The 15,544-nt window shown below is 42.6% G+C and overlaps 2 protein-coding genes across 8 annotated transcripts in view; one reads left to right on the top strand and one right to left on the bottom strand.

The window, feature by feature from the left end:
* The window catches only part of FBXL13 (F-box and leucine rich repeat protein 13), a 219,973-nt gene extending 213,859 nt beyond the window's left edge, over positions 1 to 6,114 (bottom strand). Inside the window, exon 1 of the mRNA XM_086397072.1 lies at positions 5,949 to 6,114. Within this exon, the coding sequence (XP_086253198.1) occupies positions 5,949 to 6,023 (75 nt within the window). The 5' untranslated portion in view covers positions 6,024 to 6,114. The remainder of the gene's footprint in view (positions 1 to 5,948) is intronic.
* A 15-nt stretch (positions 6,115 to 6,129) lies between these two features.
* ARMC10 (armadillo repeat containing 10) overlaps positions 6,130 to 15,544 on the top strand; it is a 137,209-nt gene continuing 127,794 nt past the window's right edge. For all 7 annotated transcript variants that reach the window (XM_086397068.1, XM_086397067.1, XM_086397065.1 and 4 more), the window contains exon 1: positions 6,130 to 6,635. In XM_086397068.1, coding sequence (XP_086253194.1) covers positions 6,497 to 6,635 — 139 coding nt within the window. In that variant the 5' untranslated portion in view covers positions 6,130 to 6,496. The remainder of the gene's footprint in view (positions 6,636 to 15,544) is intronic.

Below are 15,544 nucleotides of genomic sequence, written 5' to 3'. Positions count from 1 at the left end.
TGCCCTTAATCTTTCCCAGCATCAGGGTCTTTTCAAATGAGTCAGCTCTCCACATCAGGTGGCCAAAGTATTTAATCCAGTGATTTACTGATGTCACGAGAGACCTGATTTCTTTCCATTTTCCCACTCTACTTTCCTTTACCCTAAAACCATCTTCCCATGTGGACGCAAGAGAATTGGCAATGGCTCCCAGGGCTACATGCTTCCCCACAAACATCCAGAGATGCTATATCTCTGTCCCAGCATTCCAACCAGCAACCTGATCTAAACTGGTTTAGATCACATCTTGCCCTCCCCCATGATCCTTGCTGCTGCTGCTAAGTCGCTTCAGTTGTGTCTGACTCTGTGCAACCCCATAAACAGAAGCCCACCAGGCTCCCCCATCCCTGGGATTCTCCAGGCAAGAACACTGGAGTGGGTTGCCATTTCCTTCTCCAACGCAGGAAAGTGAAAAGTAAAAGTGAAGTCGCTCAGTCATGCCCAACTCGTAGCAACCCCATGGACTGCAGCCCACCAGGCTCCTCCGTCCACGGGATTTTCCAGGCAAGAGTACTGGAGTGGGGTGCCATTGCCTTCTCCGATCCTTGCTACTACCCGCCATAGTCATAAACATTATGACCAGGGGAGCTTGAATGTGCTGGTTGCCATAAGTCAATCAGGGTCCAACCCCAGAGATAAGGATAAGCAGCTTCCCTGAAGCACCCAGGCTATGTGGGGAAGAGGTAGTTATGGAATAAGAATGTAAGAAATATTAGCAAGAGGGAAGTAGATGTTGTGTAGGCAACTTGTTAATGTCCAGTATACATCTGCACCTGAGGAACATAGAAAAGAACGGAGAAGGAATATTTACAGAAGGGTTGAGACCCACTTGCTGGATGATAGTAAACTACATCTTTGTTCAGATAATGTTTTGAGATCCAACTTGATCCCAGATTATTCTTGTATGAATAAGCTTGGGTGTATCTGATTGTATTTCCCAACATGGCCATTACAATATCTCCCATCCCATGAGCTCTTTTTGGATTGTGACTTTGATACACTTTCCATTAAGAAGTGGGGTCTATGTTCCCTCCTCTTGAATCAAGGTAAAAATAATGCTATGTTGACTTCCAAGCCTAGGCCATAAATGATGATATAACTTCTACTTAGTTCTCTCTGGGGACACTTGCTCTTAGAACTGAGTCTCCATACTGTGAGGAAGTCCAAGCAGCCCATGGAGAGGCACATGGAGGAACCAAGCCTCCCGGTTCACAGACCTAACCTAACTTCCAGCCAACCTCTGGCACCAAGTTGCCAGGTGTGTGAATGAACCATCTTAAAAGTGGATCTTTAACACTCTGCTGATCCACCCTAGATGGTATCGCATGGAGCAGGGACAAGCTTTCCCTAAAAATCCTTGCAAGAATTTCAGATTTTTAAGCAAACTAAATGCTTCATGTTCTTTTATGCCATGAAGTTTTGTGGTTGTGTTACATAGCAATGAATAACTGATACAGAAAACAAACAATACATGACTGTATAGCCAGATCAAGCTTGTCATTCCATCCATCCCTAGCTACATACATTAAGATAGAAAACACACAGCCATGACTATCTTTTAACATTTTATTATGGAAAATTTCAAACACATATAAACAATGAACCCCTATGTGCCTATCACCCAGTTTCAACAGTTGTCACCATTCTGTGGTTTGTGTGATTCTTAGGGTTAAATCAACATAACATTATTTTCATCTAGATTATATGTTTCCCCATTTTCCACCTGTTCTCTACTATAATATTTTAGGTAAAATCTACATGAATTCAAATGCACAAATCCTAATTGTATAATTCTGACAATGGATATACTTAAATCTCAGTCATTTTCGAACTCCCCAGAAAGTTCCTTTGTGTAGCCTGCCAGTTAAGCCTTTTGTATCAGTCAGGATCCAATTAGGAGACAGAAATCACACCAGTAATTTGAATAAAGAACATTTATCCTATTTTAATAACTAAATTTAATAAATAATTTAATTCAAGGTTGCTCATGATTTTACATTAATAATAATTAACATGTTGAAGAAAACAGGAAATGATAGACAAAAAGGATGAAAAGAGGCAGGATTTTAATTGGAATGTATAAAAGAAATCAAATAGACATTCTAGAACTGAAAAATACACTATCTGAAATTAAGAACTCATTTGATGTACTTAACAGTAGATTAGACTCAGCATAAAACAGAATCTGTAAACTTGAAGACAATCAATGAAAACTATCCACACTTAAGCACAGAGGGAAAAGAGAATGGGGAAAAAACAGAAAAGAACAAAAGAGGCATAGGACCAAGCTAAAAAAAAGAAAAAGCTAACATATTTATGATGGGAGTCCCAGAAGGAGAAAAGAGAATTAGGTAGAAGCAAAATTTGAAAATGATCAAGAATTCTCTAAAACAGATGAAAAGTATAAATCAACTGATTAAGTAAGGCCAGTGAATCAAGCAGGATTAAAAGAAAAAAGATCAGCCTCTATTCAAAAGTTGGCAGGGAAATGATATCCTAAGGAGACAGCCAGGTTTTATTCAGAACAGGTAGGTGGAGTGCAGTTCAGTTCTGTTCAGTTGCTTAGTCGTGTCCGACTCTTTGCGACCCCATGAATCACAGCACGCCAGGCCTCCCTGTCCATCACCAACTCCCAGAGTTCACTCAGACTCACGTCCATCGAGTCAGTGATGCCATCCAGCCATCTCATCCTCTGTCGTCCCCTTCTCCTCCTGCCCCCAATCCCTCCCAGCATCAGAGTCTTTTCCAATGAGTCAACTCTTCACATGAGGTGGCCAAAGTATTGGAGTTTCAGCTTCAGCATCAGCCCTTCCAATGAACACTCAGGACTGATCTCCTCTAGGATGGACTGGTTGGACCTCCTTGCAGTCCAAGGGACTCTCAAGAGTCTTCTCCAACACTACAGTTCAAAAGCATCAATTCTTTGGTGCTCAGCTTTCTTCACAGTCCAACTCTCACATCCATACATGACCACAGGAAAAACCATAGCCTTGACTAGACAGACCTTTGTTGGCAAAGTAATACCTCTGCTTTTCAATATGCTATCTAGGTTGGTTATAACTTTCCTTCCAAGGAGTAAGCGTCTTTTAATTTCATGGCTGCAATCACCATCTGCAGGTGGAGTTCAGAAGAGGTTAAATATACATGGAAATTTGTGATGAAAAATGATGTATTCCAAAACTTGCAGAAGATGGGTTTTAGAAGAGTGCTAGGCATGGAAAACTGGATCAGTTGAATAGATACAAAGAAAGCAGGTAACCAGGTTAAGGTGGGTATGTGTCGCTCTCTTGCACGTGCTAGTAATATGGTAGCAGAGGTAAAGGACTCCTCAGAATAATACTGTCTTAGGCAGTAGGGAGCACTTCTAAGGGCTTCCTTTCTCTGGGGGCAAAGCAAGGTGGTAGACTGATATGGAAGAGGTGCTCTCATCCAGAGGAGGAACCAGGGGTGCCTCCAGCAGCTGGTCAGTTTTATGGCAAGTGGAGAGGAAGGCGAGGCGAGGTTACAACTTCCCTGATCCTCAACTCAAGTCCACTTGTGCTACCTGTTCCATGGCCAACTTGGACATAGCTATGACTCAGAATGGCTTCATACTGAATCATAAATGCAGTCAGCTCTCTGTATCTGCAGGTTCTTCATTCATGGAATCAATCAAATGTGGGTCCAAAATGACTGGGGAAAAATTCCATTGTTTCAAAAAGCAAAACTTTAATTTTCTATGTGCAGGCAATTATTTACATGGCATTTATATTGGATTAGGTACTATAAGTGATCTAGAGATGATTTATTTAGAGGTGATTTATACAGTAAGATGGATGTAGGTTGTATATAAATACTGTGCACAGATTTTAGTGTCCATAGGGGTCCTAGAACCAAAGCTGAGGCTACTGAGGGATGACTGTATTATGTCCTTTGAAGAGGCTCCGTCTTCCTCCCCACCTCTGGGTGTGAGGATAGTTTCACCCCTCCAGGCCTACTTGCATTGCTGATAGTACAAAAATGGTTTCAAAAAGGAAAAATCGATGATCCTCAGATTTTTCAGGTTCTCCCCATGGAAACTAAAATTCATTTTCTTTATAAAAGTTTGAAATTGTACACTATGAAGTCATGTGTTAATATATCTAGCCAAGAAAAAGTTTTAATAGGAAAAAAAAGATGCTTCTGAGAGATAATTGTGCACATTCCACTTTCTGGCCCCCACCTCCTACTTTTCCAGCTCCGTCACTCAAATACTCCCTCTACCCTTTTTCATTCACCTCTTACACACTTCCACTTTCTACCCACATATCAGTATTATGTCTTGTTCTCATATCCAACCCAGTCCTTAGAGTCCTAGGCCCATCACTTTACGCACTCTCAAAAGCTTAGCTCCCTCCCCACTGCCCTTCCATTATGTATGTGTGGCAAACTCCTATCTTGGATGAAATCAACTCTTACTTTTATACTTAGGTCTGATTTACTGAGTGCTGCTTGAGAAAATCACGCAACTGGGAAGATAAGTAGCAAGCTTTCTACACATTTTCAAATATAATTGTATAGAGGTAAAACATGAATGAAACTCATGAGAAAAAAAATTAAAACCATACAGATGTATATATGGAGTAAAAGATTAGGGTTCTCCCCTAAAGCTATCCCCCAAAATATTTGCTGTTAATAGTTTGCCATATATTCTATGCATGTATTATTGTCTTATTTATATATATATACACACACATATAAAAACACACTTATATACATATACACATATGCATACAAATATGAAGTCAGGTAGCTAGATTTTAGTAGACACTTTGTTAGGCAATTTGCATTTTTGTCTTAAGGTATCCCATTCCCTTATTTATACTTATTTACTATGTTCACTATGTGACAATGTTACAATGAATATACGCCGACATCCTTCTGGTTACATGTGCAAGTATGTCTCTAAAGTGGATCCTCAGAAGTGGAAATGCTCGGTTAACGGATATTCATATTTAACATTTTAATAAATATTTGAAAATTACCATCCCACAGGGAGTGGGCTGTACTGAATTGCCCTCCCACTTGCGTAGGAGAGTTACTCCCCCAGCTGGGCTCTCAACACTGCCTCACCCTCCTTCTCTTTCCTTCCCTGGACTTCTAACTCTCCCTCCTTGTCTGAATAACTTAACTACTCAAAACCCCTTCTACAACTGCCATCCCCTCCCAAACATCCTCATTCTTGACAAACATTTCACCTCATATTTGTAGAGAAAATGGAAGTCACCAGAAGATAATTTTATTGGCTTCCTAACCCGGAGCCTACAAAGCCTATCCACCCCTTGTCCCCCTTCCTTCCTGTTACAAAGTGGGTGGGGAAGGACAGTCTTTCCTCCCATTTAAGTCTTGGTTGTGGGGATCTTCCTTTCACACAAAGGGCTGACTACCTTCTATCTAAAGATCTCAGTTTCCACTCCTCAGCTAACCTCAATCTATTTTCTGCCTTCATCACTCCATTGAAAACCCACACTTACCTTGGGCCAAATCCACTACAACTTTTCAAGTCTTTATCTTAGGTGACACTATTGCCCACTTTCTCCTGTTTTTCCTCTTCTATCTCCAAGGCATTTCATTCTCACTCCTCTAGTTCTTAGTTCCTCTTGTCCAAACCTGAAAAGTTGGCGTTTGGGGTTTCTGTCCGGAGGCCTTTCCCCCTTTCTCCCTGGGAGATGTCATTCATTCCCCTCCTTTCAGCCACCATCACCCCTCTGTCTTCAACTCTCTGATCTGTATGTTCAGCCCAGACCGCCGTCCTGTCCAAAACTGACTTCTCTTCCCTTTTCGCTCCTCTTAACCTCCACTTCCTCTCTTCCCCAAACTCCAGTCCCTCCTCTGGGAATTCTCTGCCCATTTTTCCCTCTTCTAACTCCGCCGCCGCGTGGCTCCAGTACCTCGCAGACCTGAGGAATGTAGTTCTCCCTGAAGTATTTCCTCAGCCTGGGGCTGGCCCGGCGCAGCGAGGCCATGACCTGAGGCCCTACTGAAATCCAGCGCAGCTAGAGCCACTCCTAAGCTAGGGGCTAGTGCGTCCCGGCGTTGCCACGGCAACCGCGCGGCGTGGAAGGAGGGGCTAGGCATTGCGTTGCCTCGCGCCCGCAGTGGCCTGCCCGGAAGAGAGGCGGGCCTCGGGCCGGGGCCGGGACCCGCCTCCCGGCGTCCGGGGCGGCCCCGGTTGTGCTTTTGGGGCGTGCAGTGGTTGCGGCGCTTCACCCAGTCTAGCTCGCCTCCAGCCGTGCCCCGCCCATTCTCCAGGAAGCCGCCAGGAAGCGTACGCGCTGAGTGGACTCTTTCACTTTTCAGCAGGGCGGTTTCTGAGAGGCGGAGTTCTGTCCCCCATTTCCTTTCTCCCGCGGCGTAATCCCGGGCGGCGGCGCCTGGACCCGCTTGCTTCGGACACTCCCGCGCCGGGCCCAGCGCTGTGCGCGGCCCCAGAGGTAGCATGGGCGGCGCCCGGGACGTGGGCTGGGTGGCGGCGGGCCTGGTCCTCGCGGCCGGCGCCTGCTACTGCTTCTACAAGCTGACGCGGGGCCGGAGACGAGGCGGCCGCCAGCTTCGACTGCGTCCCTCGCGGTCCGCAGGTAAGGCCACGGGGTCCCTGGCAGGTGGCGGGGACTGGGACTGGGCCTTTCCCTGGATGAGGGGTTGAAAAAGCTCGCCGTCATTGTGTAGGATCCTTTAATGCGTTTGCTTGGAAGCTCTTGGCTTCCTTGCTGCTGCTGTTGCTAAGTCGCTTCAGTCGTCTCCGACTGTGCGACCCCACAGACGGCAGCCCATCAGGCTCCGCTGTCCCTGGGATTCTCCAGGCAAGAATACTGGAGTGGGTTGCCATTTCCTTCTCCAATGCATGCATGCACATTAAGTCGCTTCAGTCGTGCCCGACTCTGTGCGACCCCATGGACAGTAGCCCACCAGGCTCCTCTGTCCACGGAGTTCTCCAGGCAAGAGTACTGGAGTGGGTTGCCATTTCCTTCTCTATGGCTTCCCTGTGCTTGGAGTAAATAAGAAGCCCAGCCAGGGAGGGAGGCTGGTGAGAAGAGAGAGGTCGGGAAGCCCAGGTGCAAAGGGCGGATCTTCCTCTTAATTGGATGAGTGTAGGGTTCGATTCCCTACCTTCATTTCTATTTTTCAAAATACCAGGATGAAAAATTGCTGTATCTTTCTTGCCCAAGTCTGGTGGCACAGCGGAGGATTAAGTTTCCCAGAAGTGTATTGATTGCTTTTCGCGTTAAATATTGCTCCTGACCTTTTTGTTACCAGAGGGTTTCTCCTGAGCGTGCGTCGGGTGTTGCCCGGCCTTCTGCATGCGGTTAGCCTGAAAGAAGGGACACCTGAGGGGCAGCTCTGAGAGGAGGTACTTTGAAGTCACCGTGGTCTATGTATAAGCAAAGTTTGCGAGACAAGAGATACAGATATAGCTATGTATATCAAATTAGAACGCTTGTCTGCATTCAGGACAACCCTCCTGGCGGACAAGAGCATGATCAAGTTTGGGTCCAAAAGTTGATTGGTCAAGATTCTAACAATTTGCTGATGATCTGAGGGGATATTTCAGGTCATGGGAATTGTTACAAAAATTATTAAAAAATAAAATCTGCCAACCAAGAAATTCCTCTCTACAAATGTGGGAAAGAACTAAATAGCTTTATTATCAAATAAGCATTTAACCAGATTTTACACGCATCACGAGCAGTCTGCTAGTGGGATTGCAAAGACTGAATTCTCACCCCTTTAAGTATCTACGCAGGTGCAGCCTATTTCATATTATGTACATACCCTCATGATTAACAGTAATTTGTCCTTAAGAGGACTTACCTGAACCATTTGCTACACATGGTTCATTCTGAATTCACTGGTGGTTGAGATAGTGTTTGTGTTAGCTAATTACTTTTATATAGAGGAAAAAATAAGACTTCTCAGTGTCTTTCTAACCATGTAGTCACAACATAGAACTAAGTACCAAGCTCAGACTCAAACAGAAAAGGAGATGGGGACTTCCTTGATTTTTACACTTCAAACAGATAACATCAAAGCCACTGAGAAAGACTTTTTTAGGTTGTAAACCAGCAAGAGGGTTGGCTTTTTAAAAGATGTACATTCATATCAAAGGGACAAAGAATTTACAGTTAGAAGTTTGCTCAAGGAAATCTTTGCAAAAAAGAGAGTAAGAAAAAGGTTCCTTTCCCTTCTGGCACAAGGGGAAAAGAATCAGTTTTTAAAAAGATTTGTACTTATTCTTGCTGCCAAAGCTTAATTTGTTGTTTTTGTGTCAGAGATATTTCTGTATAAGTATTTAGTCAGGTGACCTGAACCCAGATACTTACTCACTTATACTTACCTGACAAAGTCTTACTACCCCAAATCACCATTACCATGGTCAGACAGCTTACAAAATAAGTTGTTCACAGTCCCTTCCTGAAGCTATACTTTTTTTTTCTTTGAAGAAGATTTAAGAAATACCCATTTTGTCAGCATCATCCTTATGTTTCGGATGGTGATCTTTTTTAATTGAAATAAACATTGTATTAGTGTTAGATAAATACCAAAATGACTTGAAATTTGTATGAATTGCAAAATGATCTCCATAAGTTTAGTTGACATCCATCATCACAAATTTTCTTCTAATGAGAGCTTTTAAGATTTATTCTCTTAGCAACTTTCAAGTATACAACACAGTATTATTAACTGTAGTCACCAACCTGTTTATTACTGAAAGTACTTATTGCCCTTATAACTGGAAGTCTGTACCCTTTGACCAAAATCTTCCCATTTCCTTCAGCCCTCAGCCCCTGGCAACCACCATGACACTCTCTGTTTCTATGAGTTAAGATTTTTTTTTATATTCCACATCAAAGTGAGATCATTCTGTTCTTGTCTTTCATTTGTTTGACTTATTTCACTGGACATCATGCCCTCAGGGTCCATCCACGTTGTCACAATGGCAGGCTTTCCATCTTTCTTTTGGCTGAATCACATGCCATTGTATGTATGTGCGAGTGTGTGTGTGTGTGACTGTGTTACCATGTTTTATGTATGTATTCATCCAGCAGTTGACACATAGGTTGTCTCCCTGTCTTGACTGTTGTAAATAATGCTATAGTGAACATTGGGGTGCAGATACCTTTTCAAGGTAGAGGTTTTGTGGAATCATGAAGTGGAATTGCTAGATCATGTGATAGTTCTAGTTTTAATTTTTTGAGGAACCTCCATATTTTCCATAGTGGTTGTGCTTTCCCACCAGCAGTGCACAAGCACTCTCTTGCCTTTCCATCCTCATCAGCATGTGTTTTGTCCTTTGAGGCAAGCCATTCCGACAGGTATGAGGCGATAGGTAACTGTGGTTTTGGTTTGCATTTCCCTGAAGATTAGTGATGTTGAACCCCTTTAAATGTACTTCTTGGTCATTTGAATTCTTTCAAAAAAGATCCATTCAGAGCCTCTGCCCATTTTGTAATCAGATTGCTTCCTTTTGTTTTTTCTTACTGAGTTGCATGAGGGTTTTAAGTCTATTTTAGGTAGTAACCAAATACCAGATACATGATTTGCATATATGTTCTCTGATTTCATAGATTGCCTTTTCATTTTGTTAATGGCTTCCTTTGCTGTACAGAAGATTTTTTTAATGTAATTCTACTTGTTTATTTTCCTTTTGTTCTTCTGTTGTTGTTGTTTAGTTGCTAAGTCATGTCTGACTCTTTTGTGACCCCATGGACTATAGGCCACCAGGCTCCTCTGTCCATGAGATTTCCCGGACAAGAATGGAGTAGGTTGTTACTTCCTTCAGGGGATCTTCCCAACCCAGGGATCAAAACTGCTTTTCCTGCATCAACAGGCAGATTCTTTACCAATGAGCCACCGGGGAAGCCCTTTGTTGCTTCTATTTTTGGTCAAATCCAAAAAATCATGTTAAGACCAATGTTAAGAAGCTTACCATCTATGTTTTTTTTAGGAGTTTTAAGTTTTCATGTCTTGTATTCAAGGCTTTGATCCATTATGAGTTAATTTTGTGTATTGTGTAAGATAATGGTCCAGTTTGATTATTTTGCACATAACTGTCTAGTTTGCCAAGCACCATTTATTAAAGAGACTGTTCTTGCTCCAGGTATATTCCTGGCTCCTTTATCATAAATTAATTGATCATATACATGAGGGTTTATTTCTGGGCTCTCTGTTCTAGTCTATTGATCTTTGTGTCTCTCTCCCCCGCCCCAGTACCATACTGTTTTGAGTACCACAACTTCCTGGTATATTTTGAATTCAGGAAGCATGGTGTTTCCAGTTTTCATCTTAACATTACTTTGACTATTTGCGATCTTTTTTTAGTTCCATAAAGATTTGGAATTGTTGTTTCTGGAAAATGGCATTGGAATTTTGATAGCTATTGCTTCCTTGGTGGCTCAGATGGTAAAGTATCATTCTGCAGTGCAGGAGACCTGGATTAGATTCCTGGGTCAGGAAGATCCCCTGGAGAAGGAAATGGCAACCCACTCTAGTATTCTTGCTTGGAGAATTCTATGGACAGAGGAGCCTGGTGGGCTACAGTCCATGGGGTTGCAAAGAGTGGGACGTGACTGAGCAACTAACACACTTTGGGTACTATGGACGTTTTAGCAATACTAAATCTTCCTACCCCTGAGCATAAGTATCTTTGCATTTATTTGTATCGTCTTCCATTTTTTCCATCAGTGTCTTATAGTTTTCAGTGTGCAAGTGTGTCACCTCCTTGATTAAATTTATTCCTGGATATTTTATTCTTTTTGATGCAATTACAAATGGGATTGTTTTCTTAATTTCTCTTTTTTATCATTTGTTTTTGTGCAGCTGATTTTTTTTTCAATTTTTATTCATCTGTTAGTTTATTTGTGGCCGTGCTTGGTCTTCCTTGCTCTGTGCAGGCTTTCTCTAGTGTGAGCAGGGGCTGCTCTCTAGTCGCAGTGCACGGGCTTCTCCTCGCGGCTGCTTCTCTTGTTGCAGAGCACAGGCTCGAGGAGTGTGTGGGCTTCAGTAGCTGCGGTGCACGGGCTTAGTTGCTGTGTGGCGTGTGGAACCCTCCAGGACCAAGGAGCAAGCCCATGTCCCCTGCATTGGCAGGCGGACTCTCAACCACTGGACCACCAGGGAAGTCCACAACTGATTTTTTTTTTTTTTTTTTTAATATTGAACTTGTATCTTGCAACTTTGCTGAATCCATTTATTGGTTCTAACAGTTTTTTTAGTGGAGTCTTCAGAGTTTTCTCTGTATGTCATCTGTAAATAGAGTTTTACTTCTTGCTTTCTGATTTGGATGCCTTTTATTTATTTTTCTTGTTGAGTTGCTCTGACTAGGACTTCCAGTACTATGCTGAATAGAAGTGATGAGAGTGGGCATACTTGTCTCATTTCTCAGAAAGCTTTCAGTTTTTCACTGCTGAGTATGATGTTAGCTGTGGGCTTTTCATATATGACCTTATGTTGAGGTACATTCCCTCTCTGGGGCTTCTTGGTGGCTCAGTGGCAAAGAATCTGCTTGCCAATGCAGGAGAGAGTGGGTTTGATCCCTTAGTAGGGAAGATCCCCAGGAGAAGGAAATGACAACCCACTCCGGTATTCTTGCCTGCAAAATCCCATGGATAGAGGAGCTTTGCAGGCTCCGGTCCATGGGGTTGCAAAAGAGTCAGATATGACTTAGTGACTAAACTCCACCAACAACATTATCTCTGAACCCACTGTCGAGAGTTTGTATCATAAGTGAATGTTAAATATTGTCAAATGCTTTTTCTCCATCTACTGAGATAATTATATGATTTTTATTCTTCATTTTATTATTGTGATATAACACAGTATTGATTTGCAGATATTGAACCACTCTTGCATATCAGGAATAAATCCCACTTGATCATTGTGTAGATCCTTTAATGTGTTTGCTGATATTTTGTTAAGAATTTGTGCATCTATATTCTGGGTATCAGTCAGTCAGTCAGTTCAGTCTCTCAGTCCTGTCCGACTCTTTGCGACCCCATGAATTGCAGCACGCCAGGCCTCCCTGTCCATCACCAACTCCCGAGTTCACTCAAACTCAAGTTCATCGAGTTGGTGATGCCATCCAGCCATCTCATCCTCTGTCACCCCCTTCTCCTCCTGCCCCCAATCCCTCCCAGCATCAGAGTCTTTTCCAAGGAGTCAACTCTTTGCATGAGGTGGCCAAAGTACTGGAGTTTCAGCTTTAGCATCATTCCTTCCAAAGAACACCCAGGACTGATTTCCTTTAGGATGGACTGGTTTGATCTCTTTGTGGTCCAAGGGACTCTCAAGAGTCTTCTCCAACACCACAGTTCAAAAGCATCAATTCTTTGGCGCTCAGCCTTCTTCACAGTCCAACTCTCACATCCATACACGACCACTGGAAAAACCATAGCCTTGACTAGACGGACCTTTGTTGACAAAGTAATGTCTCTGCTTTTGAATGGGTATATTGACCTGTAATTTTCTTTCCTTCTGGTGTCTTTGTCTGATTTTAGTATCAGGGTAATACTGGCCTTACAAAATTAAGTTTGAAAGTGTTCTCTTCTATTTTTTTTGGAAGAGTTTGAGAAGGTATTCATTCTTTAAATTTTTGGTAGAACTCACCAGTGAATCCATCTGGTCCTGAATTTCCATTTTTAAGGCAAGTTTTTGATTACTGATTCAGTTTCCTTACTGGTAATTGGTCTGTTCAGATTTCCCATTTCTTCATGATTCAGTTTTGGTGAGTTTTATGTTTCCAGAACTGTGTCTATTTCTTCTAAGTTGTCCAGTTTGCTGGTGTGTAATAGTTCTTAGTAGTCTCTTACGATCCTGTGCATTCTGTGGTATCAGTTGTAATGTCTCTTGTTTCTGATTTTGTTTGAGTCCTCTTTTTTTTCTTGGTAAGCCTGGCTAAAATTTATTTTGTTTATCTTAAAAAAACAAAAACAGCTCTTTATTTCATTGATCTTTTCTGTTGTCTTTCTTGTCTCTGTTTCATTCATTTCTGCTCAGAAATTTGTTATTTTTTCCTTCGTCTAACATTGGGCTTTGTTGTTTGTTTTTCTGGTTCCTTGAGGAGTAGTAAAGTTAAGTTGTTTGACACCTTTCTTATTTCTTATGTAGGTATTTATTGCTATGAAATTCCCTCTGAGAAGTGGCTTTGGTACATCCCATATGTTTTGGTATGTTGTATTTCCATTTTATTGTTTTATTTATTTTAATTTATTTTTAATTGGAGGATTATCAGTTTACAATGTTGTATAGTTTTATGCCAGACAAGTTTGTGAATCAGCCATGTTGTAGATGTTGTTCAGTTGCTCAGTAGTGTCTTGAGTCTTTGGACCCCATGGACTGTAGCACGCCAGGCTTCCCTGTCCTTCACTGTCTCCCAAAGGTTGCTGAAACAGAGGTCCATTGAGTTGATGATGCCATCCAACCACTTTATCCTCTGTCACCCCCTTCTTGTCCAGCCCTCAAATCTTTCCCAGGGTCTTTTCCAATGAGTTGGCTCCTCACATCAGGTGGCCAAAGTATTGGAGCTTCAGCTTCAGCCCTTCCAATGAATACTCAGGTCTGATTTCCTTTAGGATTGACTGGTTTGATCTCCTTGCTGTCCAAGGGACTCTCAAGAGTCTTCTCCAGCACCACAATTCCAAAGCATCAGTTCTTCAGCCGTCACCTTTCTTTGGGCTTCCCTGGTGGCTCAGCTGGTAAAGAATCTGCCTGCAGTGGGGGAGACCTGGGTTTGATCCTTGGGTTGGGAAGATCCCCTGGAGAAGAGAAAGGCTACCCACTCCAGTATTCTATCCTGGAGAATTCCCTGGACTGTGTAGTCCATGGGGTGGCAAAGAGTCAGACACGACTAAGCAACTTTCACTTTCAGCTTTCTTTATGGTCCAAATCTCATTCATACATGACTACTGAAAAACAATAGCTTTGACTATACGGACCTTTGTTGGCAAAGTAACGTCTCTGCTTTTTAATGCACTGTCCAGATTTATCATAGCTTTTCTTTAAAGGAGCAAGCATCTTTTAATTTTGTGGCTGCAGTCACCATCTTCAGCAATTTTGGAGAGCCTAAGTAAATAAAATCTGTCACTATTTCCACTTTTTCCTCTCTATTTGCCATGAAGAGATGGGATTGGATACCATGTTCTTAGATTTTTGAAAGTTGATTTAAGCCAGCCTTTTCACTCTGCTCTTTCACCTTCATCAAGAGGCTCTTTAGTTCCTCTTTGCTTTCTGCCATTAGAGTGATATCATCTGCATATCTGATGTTGTTTCTCCTGGCAATTTTGATTGCAGCTCGTGATTCATCCAGTCCAGCCTTTCTCATGCTGTACTCTGCATACAAGTTAAATAAGCAGGGTGACAATATACAGCTTTGATGTACTCCTTTCCCAATTTTGAACCAGTCTGTTGTTCCATGTCTGGTTCTAACTGTTGCTTCTTGACCTGCATACAAGTTTCTCAGGAGGCCAGTAAGGTGGTCTGGTATTCCCGTGTCTTTAAGAATTTCCCACAATTTGTGATGATCCACACAGTCAAACGGAGAAGGCAATGGCACCCCACTTCAGTACTCTTGCCTGGAAAATCCCATGGACAGAGGAGCCTGGTGGGCTGCAGTCCATGGGGTCGTGAAGAGTCAGACACAACTGAGCGACTTCCCTTTCACTTTTCACTTTCATGCATTGGAGAAGGAAATGGCAACCCACTCCAGTGTTCTTGCCTGGAGAATCCCAGGGTTGGGGGAGCCTGGTGGGCTGCTGTCTATGGGGTCACACAGAGTTGGACACAACTGAAGTGACTTAGCAGCAGCAGCAGCAGCACACAGTCAAAGGCTTTAGTGTAGTCATTGAAGCAGAAGTAGATGTTTTTCTGGCATTCTCTTGTTTTTTTCTGTGATCCATTGGAGTTGACAGTTTGATCTCTGGTTCTTCTGCCTTTTCTAAATCCAGCTTGTACATCTGGGAGTTCTCGGTTCATGTACTGTTGAAGAATAGCTTGGAGAATTTTGAGTATTACCTTGGTAGCATATGAAATGAGTGCAGTTGTCTGGTAGTTTGAACATTCTTTGGCATTGCCCTTCTTTGGGCTTGGAATGAAAACTGACCTTTTCCAGTCCTGTGGCCACTGCTGAGTATTTTAAATTTGCTGACATATTGAATGCAGCACTTTCACAGCATCTTTTAGGATTTGAAATAGCTCAGCTGGAATTCCATCACCTCCACTAGCTTTGTTCATAGTAATGCTTCCTAAGACCCACTTGACTTCACACTCCAGGATGTCTGGCTCTAGCTTTGTGACCACATCATTGTGGTTATCTGGGTCATTAAGACCTGGTTTTGTACAGTTCTGTGTATTCTTGCCACTTCTTAGTCTCCTCCTCTTCTGTTAGGTCCTTGTTGTTTCTGTCCTTTATTGTGCCCATCTTTGTGTGAAATGTTGCCTTGATATCTCCAGTTTCCTTGAGGAGACCTCTAGTCTTTCTCATTCTATTGTTTTC

The sequence above is a fragment of the Bos grunniens genome, chromosome 4 (genome assembly GCF_055505025.1).
Source record: "Bos grunniens cultivar Pamir isolate PY7600 chromosome 4, Bosgru_T2T1.0, whole genome shotgun sequence".
Lineage (NCBI taxonomy): Eukaryota > Metazoa > Chordata > Mammalia > Artiodactyla > Bovidae > Bos > Bos grunniens.
Note: the sequence above shows the minus strand (reverse complement) of the source record. Positions and strands in the feature narration are given on the sequence as shown.